Source organism: Lipotes vexillifer, unplaced genomic scaffold (genome assembly GCF_000442215.2).
Source record: "Lipotes vexillifer unplaced genomic scaffold, Lipotes_vexillifer_v1.1 scaffold1438, whole genome shotgun sequence".
Lineage (NCBI taxonomy): Eukaryota > Metazoa > Chordata > Mammalia > Artiodactyla > Lipotidae > Lipotes > Lipotes vexillifer.
The window spans coordinates 74,631-87,768 of record NW_006797921.1 but is presented as its reverse complement, the minus strand read 5'-3'; the positions used below and the strand labels follow the sequence as shown (position 1 = coordinate 87,768).

The 13,138-nt window shown below is 37.0% G+C and overlaps 1 protein-coding gene across 1 annotated transcript in view; it reads right to left on the bottom strand.

Annotated features, from left to right (window-relative positions):
- Positions 1–320: 320 nt before the first annotated feature.
- Positions 321–13,138, bottom strand: part of ADGRG7 (adhesion G protein-coupled receptor G7) — a gene marked incomplete at its 5' end in the record, with an annotated part of 68,342 nt that continues 55,524 nt past the window's right edge. The window contains 2 exon segments of the mRNA XM_007469978.1: positions 321–406; positions 409–559. Coding sequence (XP_007470040.1) covers positions 321–406; positions 409–559 — 237 coding nt within the window.

The following is a 13,138-nucleotide window of genomic DNA, read 5'->3' as shown; positions in this document are numbered from 1 at the left end:
TTCTATATTTTTATCAAACTTTGTCACATAGACTTTATGATGTACGGAGCAATGATTATCTTGAAAGCTGAGTGGCATTCTTCACTTCATTGGAGTAAGAATCTATTGAATAACAGAAAAACTACCAAATCCACTATCCCTGATGATAATAAACAACAGGTTTTACCTGATTCTTAACCTTAAGCAAAATATACTGAGGGAGACTTTGAGAAGACTGGGTAATAAAGGAAGAAAATAGAAAAAGTGAAACACATGAGTTGAATAAAAAGAGGACCACAAAAGGTAACAGTTTTACTGTCTAGATGCTTGGGTTTTCTTGGTCACTTTTCAGACGATGCCATTTCCTTGGTAAGTATAGATGGCTCCAGCAGCCAAAAGCGTTCATTTAGGGCTGGTAATGACCGAGCATGTTATACATCCTTACACACAGCCTCAGTGGGGTCATTGATGGCAGCACTTTCACTCTCCCAGCAGTTAAAGACAATGACTTCAACACTTCGGAAGCTTTACTCTGGAAGATTTTTGTTCTGACAGTGTGGAGGATAAAAATTTTCAATCCCTGGCAGACAGAATACAAGTTTAATATTAGATAAGTCTTGAGATACAGGATAAGGGAAGAAATTGTATTTCACCCTGCCACCCACCCTTCTTCATGTATAGGAACCTGAGTTTACCAGTCAGCAGCTGCTGTGTACTTTTTTGTCTAAGAGGGTTAGGGCAATATTCTTCTCATATCTGAAGTGCTATACATAAGTAGTAGAGTTAAGAGACCTGAATTCAGGTCCCCATTTGCCACATGTTGGCTGTGCAACTGGGAGGCTTTTTTTCCTCCTGACACCAACCAATTCTGACACCAACTAGGTGTCCTACAATTTAATTCAATTCTGACACTAACTACTCAGAGTTCATGTCAGACCCTACAGGTGAAGGGCTCAGTCCCACAACACTGCCCTCACTAGTGGTGCCAGTAACAAGTATTAGGAGTATTAGGTCCCCGGGCTATCCACACTTCTGTCCAATGTGCCTATTGCCTCCCCACTTCAGGTTTGATAATTTGCTGAAAAGACTCACAGAACTCACTCAGGAAAGAGTTTTACTTACTATTACTTGTTTATTATAAAGGGTACAACTCAGGAACAGCCAAACAGAAGAGATTACGGTGCAAGAGCATGGAGCTTCCACGCCCTCTCTGAGTGTGTTACCCTCCCAGCACTTTAATCTGTTCACCAACATGCAAGCTCTCCAAACCCCTTCTTTTAGGGGTTTTTATAAAGGTTTCATTACATAGTCGTGATTGATTAAATCATTAGCTGTTGGTAAATGACTCAATATCCAACCCCTCTCCCATTCCTGGAGATTGTGGAGTGGGCTAGAAGTTCCAAGCTTCTAATCAAGCCTTGGTCTTTCTGGTGACCAACCAGCCTCCATACTGAAGCAATCTGGGGGCCTTTGCAACTGGTCATCTTATTAGCATGCAAAAAACACTCATCACTCCGGGGAGTCCAAGGATTAAAGGAACTGTATGCCAGGAACTGAGGACAAAGACCAAATATTAATTTTTTAGTATACCACAGTAACTTTGCTCTTTTTCTGATGTCTATGATCTTCAATTTCTTAATGGGGCAGATTGACTGTGGGTTACCTAATTCTTCTTACACTTCTAACATTCTATGATTCTACATTTCTTGGAGTTTTGGTAAAATAACTAGAAGTTTGGTATATTTAAGCACACACAAAAAATTTTAAGCACTTCTACTCATTGCTTTTCTGTACATTACATATGAAGACCAGATGTGCACAAGTAATTAACCCACAAAAGACTGAACACTATTTTCTATACATTTTTTAAATGTATAGAACCACTTATTGCAGTCCTATTAATACCAGACACTTGCTTTTCCTTCAATCTTCATCATTTAATCCTTCTCATTTAGTCCTAACTTCAACCCTGTAAAATAAGCTTCATTACCCCATGTTACAGATAAGGAAACTATAGTTCAGATAAATTAAGTAAGTTGCCTAAAATTATCCAACCAGTAATCAGAGTCTGGAGTTAAACTGTACGTTTGGCTCCAAAACTCCTCTACCCAATACACTATTCTGTCTCTTGCTTGTAACTGTAATAGAAAGATCATGTAAAGTGTATTATAGCATCTAAAAAACCCTGATAATTCCTCATTAGTATCCTTTGTGGAAAAACAGATTAAATAATATCTTCTGTTGAGTTGAGAATATTGTGCCAATCTTCATTTCTTGATTTTGACAATGTTATACGAATCTTATTGGGAAAAGCTGGTCAGAGTACATGGGAACTCTGTACTATCTTTGCAACGTCTTGTGTAAGACTATTTCAAAATGAAAAAGTCATTTTTAAAGAAATCCGTGGATGTCTCCCAGATTGGCATCTATTAGGCTCCAAGCCTTAAAAGGATTATTTCTAGAATCATATCCTATGAATACCGTTACAGACTTCTGGTGCTATGGTTCGATAACTCTGAGAGTTTGACTAATAAAATCAATACATATTGGCAAGGGATAGACTAGTTCTTTGGCCAAAAACAGGAAGATTAACTTGATTAGGGTACCTACTTCCCTGAAGAAGGCCTTGACGACATAAGGAAGTTTTCAATGGGACATGGGTTTCAGGAGGACAAAAGTGGCTACTGGCCATTCTGATTGTTCAAGGGAGAGAAATTTGTTTTGGAGACATGAAAAATCTGGTCCCTAAGGGAAGCATTCTCTTTGTGGAGTACACTATTTCACCTGGATTTTCCAAACTTTAAACTCTAAGGTAAAGATAAGACTGGATAGAATTTCTGGTTGTACAATAATTAGGAAAAAACCTAGACCATGGAGAATCCATAAAGCTACCATCCTGAGGGACTCTGTCTGAATGGACTCCCAATATTTCCATGCTCCCTAAAATCCCAAAGATGTTATCTGAAAAGACAAAACCTATGGGTCAAACTGATTCTCACTAGCACAAAGATCAAACTATACATTTTAAGTAGTATCTGTAGCACTTAGTAAATGTTTATTAGAATTCTAGATTATTCTAAATCTTGAAGGAGCCTTCCAGGTGAACTAAACTAGTTGTTCCTATTCTTTAGTATACATAACAATCACCTGAAGATTCCTAGCTCTTAGCCCACAGGTTCTGACTGAGTTGGTAAGGGGTGAGGCCCAGGAATCAGCATTTTAACACATTATGTAAATTCTGATGTAGGCAATATTCAAGCTCACTTTGTAAAGCACTGTGTTAATGTTAACAGCCCCCCTTCATTTTATATTTTACATGCCTCACTCAGAAAGGATGTGTGACTTACCTAAAATCATATGAATACTTAATTGTAGAGCTGGAAGACAGCTTAAATCTCCTGCCTTTTAGTCCAGTACTCCTGCCACATGGCCACCTTCAATTTTGCCATAAAGTATTAACATTTTGTAACAAGCCTCTATTTTGTAATATGCCTCTCCCGTGCATGGAGGAGAGAATATCCTTGCCTAGACCTTCTTTTAGATACTTTTCTAAATTACTGGTCATTCTAGCTGACAAATCCATGACTCAGCTGCCAATCCCAGACTAAGCTTACACTACTTATTGCCCTTCTGGGGGGTTTCCATTGGGTGTTGCAAACAGTAAAGGTCTGCCTTATATCCATTCAAATTTGGTGGCAGGCACACATCTATTGTTTAATGGAGTTAGTCTCAAAAAGCACTGGAGAGGGCTGCCTGAGATAGAGGGTGAGATCCTACACACATTAAACCTGGTGGTAGCAATTCAGATAGTCAAGCAGCTCCCCACACTGCACTCTACAGGCTCTCCATCATTGTGGTCAAGCCAAAATGACTTAATGCCCTCCCCAATGATTTCCGTTTTGTATCAGACTTACCTCCTCAATGATACTTGACCAGAGCCAGAAACAACCAACACTGAGACAATCATCAAATGCTATAGTTTTTTCACAAAATATTAGAGAAGTATAGCCCATCCCAGTATCAAACTAGATGTTATCTACTATGAAAGATACACACAATTATGTTTCTTACACTCGAGAACTGATAATCTAGTTGAGGAGATGAGACTTGTACCCATAAAAAGTTAACTTTTGAGTACAAGGAAAAAAGGGACAAATGAACTTACAAAACTACAATAATTCTATTGTATTTGATAACAAATTTATTTATTTAATTCATAGGTGAATTAATAAATCTGGAATTAAAAAACATCATTTTAGGGACTTCCCTGGCAGTCCAGTGGTTAAGGCTGTGGTTCCAGTGCAGGGGGTGAGGGTTTGATCCCTGGTGTGGGAACAAGATCTCACATTCCACGTAGCAAGCCCAATAAGTAAATAAATAAATACCTTCATTTTAAGGGATTAAAGCCTATAAGTGAATAATCTATGTGGATTGTATGAATGTCACTTTCCTGAGTTTTATTTATTTATTATTTTTTGTAGGAAAATGTCTTTCTTTTATTTTTATTTATTTACTTTTTTTGCTGTTATAATTTTTTAATAGATCTATTATAGTTATAAAAGGTGTTATCACTGGAAGAGCTGGGTGAAGTCTACATAGGAACTCTGTACTATTTTTATAACTTCTTATGAGTTCAAAATTATTTCAAAAAATATTCTTATGAGTGATATAAGAGTGGGAAGAACCAAAAAAAAAAATTCTGACCTTTCTCAGCCTTTTTTCCACAACATAAAATCTCATTAAGTTTACAGAATTTCAATGAAAGAAAGATTATTGACAAGAATTAAGTGCCAAGCTAATCTGGGGTTCATGTGCCATGGTACCTAAAGAAAAATTATCAGCTAGGAAAGTCCTCATTAATATTTACTAACTATCTTTTAAACAATTACTCCAAAATATGCTATCATTAATGAGAAATTCATTAAAATTAAGAAGTCAAAATAACATGACAATCTAATAAAGAAGACTGGCAAAAGGCATTGAAACTATTTAAGTATAAGAAAATGCAGTTAGTACAGTTATCAAACAAAATCCAACTATTATAAATATTTCTTGAAATAAAATAATGTAGACAGTGTAATTTAACAACAATAATTGTATGATAAATTCTAAATTTTACCAATAAAACCAGGAGACAAGAAGCAGATAAACTGTGTTCATTTTACTATCTTTAAAAGGGAGGAATCCTATATATAAAATAGATAACTAATAAGGACCTACTGTATAACACAGGGAACTCTACTCAATATTCTGTAATAACCTATATGTAAAGAATCTAAAAAGAATGAATATATGTATATGTATAACTGATTCACTTTGCTGTACACCTGAAACTAACACAATGTTGTAAATCAACTATACTCCAATTTTTTAAAAAAGGGGAGGAATCAATACATATTGTTTTACTTTGGAAGTTGAAAAATGTATCTTATAAATCGTATTAATGTTTAATAAACAAAAATAATAATGGGATGAAAATGTTCTAGTTGGAGAAGGTTAAATAAAAGAAAATATAATTTATATGGCACAACATATAAAAAAAAGGAAGAAATCATGGTTACATGTAAAAAAAGAAAATAAGATAACAGAATAAGATCAAATATACCAGTTTTGATAACCAATATTTAGCTATATAGATAAAAGTTTAACTTTTTAAATAAAATAGAAAAACAATGAGAAAATGATTTTAAAAACACAATCTGGGGACTCCCCTGGTGGCTAAGTGGTTAAGAATCCACCTGCCAATGCAGGGGATACAGGTTCAAGCCCTCGTCCAGAAAAATCCCACGTGCCGTGAAGCAACTAAGCCCGTGCACCACAACTACTGAGCCTGAGCTCTAGAGCCCAGGAGCCACAACTACTGAGCCCATGTGCCACAGCTACTGAAGCCTGTGCACCTAGAGCCCATGTTCTGCAACAAGAGAAGCCACCACAATGAGAAGCCCACACACTGCAATGAAGAGTAGCCCCTGCTCGCCACAACTAGAGAAAGCCCGTGCGCAGCCACAAAGGCCCAACGCAGAGATAAATAACTAAATAAATAAATAAAATCTATTAAAAAAAATACAGTCTAAATATATGGGATCTAAAAAAAGGTAAGTCAAAAACAAAGTGACATAGAAAGGTTAATGACAAAAGAACTAACATAGATAAGATCGCATAAAAACAAATTAGAAGTTGCTACATTAATATATGGAAAATTAGATTTCAAGATAAAATAGGACTGAGAGTGACTTGTTATATTGATGAAAGTTATCATGCATCAGAAATATACAACATCCATGAATTTTTAGAAACATGATAATACAGCATTAATTTGTATAAAGACAAACAGTTAAATAGAAGAAAAACTGGTAGAAAAGTGTAAAAGGGAATTTTACATGCCTTTCTCTGGCTTTGATGAACAAGTTAAAGGTAAATAAGATTTTACAAAAGATAACTTGAAAACTATATCCCCTTGAAAAAGTACATATGTGACATATAAAAATATTGTCAGAAGATAATCTCAGTAAATATTAAATTGGAAACATTTTTATACTAATAACAATCTATGTAGAATTTTAAGAATTATCCCTTTGCTTTCAGGGTTAGAGGTCTGGAGCTTAAGAAGCAAGCTCTCACTAAGGAGTGTCTTTTCTTGCCTCATGTAGGTGGTCCAGTGATCACATTTGTTCACACAAATGATCCTGGTGCAGGGTGCGTAGTTTAGAAGAAGGGTGCTTTCCACTGTCGTTAGGAATGTAAATTGGTGCAGACACTGTGTAACACAGTATGGAGCTTCCTCAAAAAAATTAAATATAGAACTACCATATGATCTAGCAATTCCACTTGTGGGCATACAACCAAAAAAAAGAAAAACATTAATTCAAAAAGATATGTGCACCCCAATGTTCATAACAATATTATTTACAATAGCCAAGATATGGAAGCAACCTAAGTGCCCATCAACAGATGAATGGATGAAAAATCAAAGGATATCTCCCATAACTTCAAAAGAAAAAAAAATGAAGATGTGGTATGTATGTACAATGGAATACTACTCAGCCATGAGAAGAATGAAATTTTGCCATTTGCAACAAGATGGATAGACTTGGAGGGTATTATGCCTAGTGAAATAAGTGAGACTGAGAAAGACAAACACTGTATGATATCACTTATGTGTGGAATCTAAAAAATAAAACAAACTAGTGAATGTAACAAAAAAGAAACAGACTCACAGATACAGAGAACAAACTAGTGGTTACCAGTGAGGAGAGGGAAGAGGGGAGGGGCAAAATAAAGGTAGGGGATTAAGAGGTACAAGCTACTACATATAAAATAAATAAGCTACAAGAATATATTGTACAACACAGGGAATATTTTATAAGAACTATAATCTTTAAAAATTGTGAATCACTATATCATATACCTGAAACTTACACAATACTGTAAATCAACTATACTTGAATTAAAAAAATAAATTAAAAAAGAAGGGTACTTTCATTATACTGAAGTATAATTCACTCTGCCAACTCAGAAAAAATGGAACTCTATATACGGAGGGAAAAGTCCTTGCAATATTTTTCATCAGAGTAAAAGGCAATGTTCACTATGGGAAGAGGGATTGAATAAGAAGCACAGAGAGAAATTCCTGATTTCAAGGTTAAGTCTTTCAATAATGCCTCCTTGTTTTATCTTAAACTTTTGATATTCCCCATGTATAATACACAAATACAAAAGAATAAAAACAAAAATCTTGTGAGGTCAAACAGAATTTTTATTTTCATCTACCATTTTGGTTCATCTATATGATTATTTTTGCCATGATGAAAATCAGAAGGTGACCATAATCCTTAGCCTAAATGTTGAGCTTCTCTCACAGTTGATACTCCCAAGATGTTAACAGAATGGTTTCCAAAGAAAAAAAATAATATAAATCTTCAATTCAGATTTTTTTAAACAAAGTATGAATGGAATTTTTTTTAAAGATTTATTATTAAATATATTCTTGAGATAAGTCTCAAGGAATAAAAGTATCTTCAGTCCTATGTATGACTTATGTCACAAAAACAAATTTATATGGTTCTGCTCCTATCAAATCAACCCTCTTGCAGATAAAAACTATAAACTCTGGACAAAATATTTTTAAAAGCCTATATGAAGACACTGGAGGACAAGCAAAAGCAGTCAGAAACTGGAAGGGGAATCTACACTCAGGAAAAGGTAAGTTCCACTGGGTAGGTTTCCATATTTTGTTTTGTGCTTAATATCTTTTAGCCTGAAGTCACACCATAATCAGCCCAGGTGGGATGAGTAAACCTGGAGTTGAAACAGGCAGTCTTATTAGGTTGAAAAAACAGAAGACAGGGTTTAGGGCAACCACAGCAGCTGGAAAGTAAGTAACAGTATGGATATGAATATCCAGGAGAAGACAGAGAGGAGGAGATCCAGAGTCTGTTTATAAACTCTGCCCAATTCACTGATTAACCTATGAATTACAAATGGTTGGGATGGACTCCAAGAAACACAGGTAAGGCTAAAAACATTAAACAGAAATTTCAGCTGCCCATCCTAGGGAGAGATAGTTTTCAATTTTAGTCCAGCTAAGTTAATCGTATGGCAGCTCCACTCTTGGTAGGAATATAGCAGAATGCAGAGTTGCTACGGTGTAGGATCTATAATGCCCTGGAAATAATTGAAATTACCAAACATATGAAAAAACAGAAAAACATGGCCCATACTAAAGAAAAAAGCAATCAATGGAGAATGACCAAAATGACCCAGATGTTAAATTTAGCAAACAAGAAATTTAAAGTACTATTACAACATGCTTACAGATGTATTCATAGAGTACAAAAGAAAATGTACTCATAATGAGCCAAAAATAAGGAAATGTAAGCAAAATGTACTACTATAAAATATAACAAAACAACAATTTGTAAACTAAAAAAGTGCAATATCTGAAATAAAAATCACTGGATAGGCTCAATAGCAAACCGAAGATGACTAAAGTAAAAAATCAGTGTCCTTGGAGATAGATCACCAGGATGATCCAGTCTGATGAATAGCAAGGAGAAAGAATGAGAAAGGATGAACAGAGCTCAGGAACCTGCAGAACAATATTAAATTAACTAACATGTACTTAGAGTCCCAGAAAGAGAGAAGAGAGAGAATGGGACACAAAGACTATCTGAAAAATAATGGCTGAAAATTTCTCAAATTTGATGAAAGACATAAATTAATAGATTCAAGAAGCTCAGCAATCCCAAGCAGAATAAATGCAAAAAATAAAATAAAATAATATCTGGGCACATTATAGTCAAAATGATAAAAGTCAAAAATAAAGGGAAAACCTTGAAAATAACCAGAGGAAAGTAACACATTATACAACAGGAGGAAAAATAATGCAGAACATTGAAGATGTCTCACTAGAAACTGGAGCCAGTTTGTGAAATTACTTCTTCATAGTGCTAAAAGGAAAAAAAAACTCTGTCAAGTCATAATTCTATATCCAGTGAAAATGTCTCTCAACAATGAAAGCTAAATGAAGACATTTTTAGGTAAAAGAAAACTGAAAGAATTTTTCACCAGAAGATATATACTAAGAAATTCTAAAGGAAAGTTTTCAGCCTGAAGGGAAACAAAATCACATGGAAATTCAGATCTTCAAGAAGGGATTAAGAACAAGCAAAAACAATAACACTCCATTGTGGGGTTTATAATGCATGCACATGTAGTACATCAGACAACTATAACATAAAGGAAGGAAGAATAACACGTAAGATTATACTGTTACCTGAGTCTTAAATTTTAGTGGAAGTGGTAAAATATTAACTCTGTTGAGTATGGAACGTTAAAGATGTATAATGTATCCCTAAATCAACAAAAAATATGCTGGGATATTGCTTAATAACCAACATATAAATTAAAATGGAATCCTAGTACTACTAAATTTACCCAAAAGTAGGCAGGAAAAGAGGAACAAAGGAATAAAAAATAGGGTGGCAACAGAAAGCAAATAGTAAAATGTTAGACATAAATTCATGCATATTAATAATTACATTAGCTCAAACAGGCTAAACACTCAAAAGACAGAGATTGCCAGAATTGATAAAAGACCCGTCTACTTGCTGTCTGTAAGATACATACTTTAAATATAAAGGCACAGATAGGTTGAAAGTGAATGGATGAAAAAATATGTATCATGTAACCAATATGCATAAGAAGGCCGGACATCAGATAAAGTACACTTCATGACAAAGAGCATTATCAGAGTTAAGGAGGGACATTTCCAAATGATAAAGGGTCAGTTCATTCAAAGACATAATAATCATAAATGTCTATGCATCTAATAGCAGAACCTCAACACATGTGATGCAGAAATTGACAGAATTAAGGAGAGAATAAACAAATTCACAATCACAGTTGGAGATTTTAGCATTCCTTTTTCAGCAGTTGAGAGAACCAAAAATGTTGGTAAGAAAATCTGTACAATACTAACAATCATTTTGATCCTATTGACATTTTTAGAACATTATACCCGACAACTACAGAATACCATTCTTTTCCAAGTTAAATGTTTTGTTCACCAAGATAGACCAAATGCTTGTTAGTCCATAAAATCATTCTCATTAAATTTAAAAGAATTAAAAGAAAAAAATTCAGACACAACTTACCAACACTGAATCAGGATGTAATAGAAAATCTAAATGGAGCAATAATGAACAAGGAGATTGAATCAGTAATTTAAAATCTCACAACACATAAAAGCCCAGGACAAGATGGCTTCACAGGTGAGCTATACCAAACATTTAAAGAATGAATACCAAACCTTCTCAAACTCTCCCAAAAAAAGTGAAGATGAAGGAACACTTGCAAACTCTTTACAGGGCCAGCATCACCCTAATACCGAAGCCAGATAAGGACACTACAAGAAAAGAAAATTACAAGCCATATTCCTGATGACCATAGATGCAAAATCCTCAACAAAATATTAGCAAACTGAATTCAAAAATACATTAAAAGGAGGGCTTCCCTCGTGGCGCAGTGGTTAAGAATCCACCTGCCAATGCAGGGGACATGGGCTTGAGCCCTGGCCCGGGAAGATCCCACATGCCATGGAGCAACTAGGCCCGTGTGCCACAACTGCTGAGCCTGCGCTCTAGAGCCCATGAGCCACAACTACTGAGCCCATGTGCCACAACTACTGAAGCCCGCACGCCTAGAGCCCGTGCTCCACAACAGGGGAAGCCACCGCAATGAGAAGCCCGTGCACCACAACGAAGAGTGGCTCCCGCTTGCCGCAACTAGAGAAAGCCCACACGCAGCAACGAAGACCCAACGAAGCCAAAAATAAATAAATAAAAAAATAAATAAAATTTATTAAAAAAAATACATTAAAAGGATCATACACCATGATCAAATGGGACTCAACCCTGGAAGCAAGAATGGTTCAACATATGCAAATCAATAAATGTGATACACCACATGAACAGAATTAAGGACAAAAATCGGGATCATTTCAATAGATGCAGAAAAATTATTTAACAAAATTCAACATCCTTTCATGAGAAAAACTCTCAACAAATAAGGTATAGAAGGATTGTTCATCAACATAATAAAGGCCACATCTGACAAGCCCACAGCTAACATCACACTCAGTGGTGAAAATTAAAAGCCTTTCCTCTAAGACAGGAATAAGACAAGGATGCCCACTCTTGCCACATCCATTCAACATACTACTGGAAGTCCTAGTCAGAACAATAGCCAGGAAAAGTACTGGAAGTCCTAGTCAGAACAATAGCCAGGAAAAAGAAATAACAGGCATCCAAGTTGGAGAGGAAAAAATAAAACTGTCTCTGCTGGCAGATGAAATTATCTTAAATATAGAAAACCCAAAAGACTCCACCAGAAAACCAGAACTAATAAATAAATTTAGTAAATTTGCAGGATAAAAAAATAACATACAGAAATCAGTTGCAGGAGACCTTCAAGATGGCGGAGGAGTAAGACATGGAGATCACCTTCCTCCCCACAAATACATCTACATGTGGAACACCTCCTACAGAACACCTACTGAACGCTGGCAGAAGACCTCAGACTTGCCCCAAAAGCAAGAAACTCTCCACATACCTGGGTAGGGCAAAAGAAAAAAGAAAAAAGGAGACAAAAGAATAGGGATGGGACCTGCACCTCTGGGAGAGAGCTGTGATGGAGGAAAAGTTTCCACACACTAGGAAGCCCCTTCGCGGGTGGAGACTGCAGGTGGGAGTCGGGGAAGCTTCAGAGCCATGGAGGAGAGCACAGCAACAGGTGTGCAGAGGGCAAAGTGGACGGATTTCCGCACAGAAGATTGGTGCTGACCAGCACTCACCAGCCTGAGAGGCTTGTCTGATCACACGCTGGGGCGGGTGGGGTCTGGGAGCTAAGGCTCAGGCTTCAGAGGTCAGATCCCAGGGAGAGGACTGGGGTTGGCTGCATAGACACAGCCTGAAGGGGGCTAGTGAGCCACAGCTAGCTGGGAGGGAGTCCGGGAAAAAGTCTGAAACTTCCTAAGAGGAGAGAGACCATTGTTTTAGGGGGTGCAAGGACAGGGGATTCAGAACACCACCTAAATGAGCTCCAGAGATGGGCGTGAGCCGCAGCTAACAGCACAGACCCCAGAGACAGGCATGAAACCCTAAGGCTGCTGCTGCAGCCACCAAGAAGCCTGTGTGTAAGCACAGGTCACTAGCCACACCTGCCCTCCCAGGAGCCTGTGCAGCCCGCAATTGCCAGGGTCCCGTGATCCAGGGACAACTTCCCGGGGAGAAAACATGGTGCGCCTCAGGCTGTTGCAATGTCATGCCGGCCTCTGCCGCTGCAAGCTTGCCCCACATTCCATACCCCTCCCTACCCCCAGCCTGAATGAGCCACAGCCCCCTAATCAGCTGCTACTTTAACCCCATCCTGTCTCAGCAAAGAACAGACACACTCAGGTGACCTACACACACAGGCAGAGCCAAATACAAAGCTGAACCCCAGGAGCTGTGCAAACAAAGAAGAGAAAGGGAAATCTCTCCATGCAGTTTCAGGAGCTGCAGATTAAATCTCCACAATCAACCTGATGTACCCTGCATCTCTGGAATACCTGAAAAGACAATGAATCACCCCAAAATTGAGGCAGTGGACCTTGGGGGCA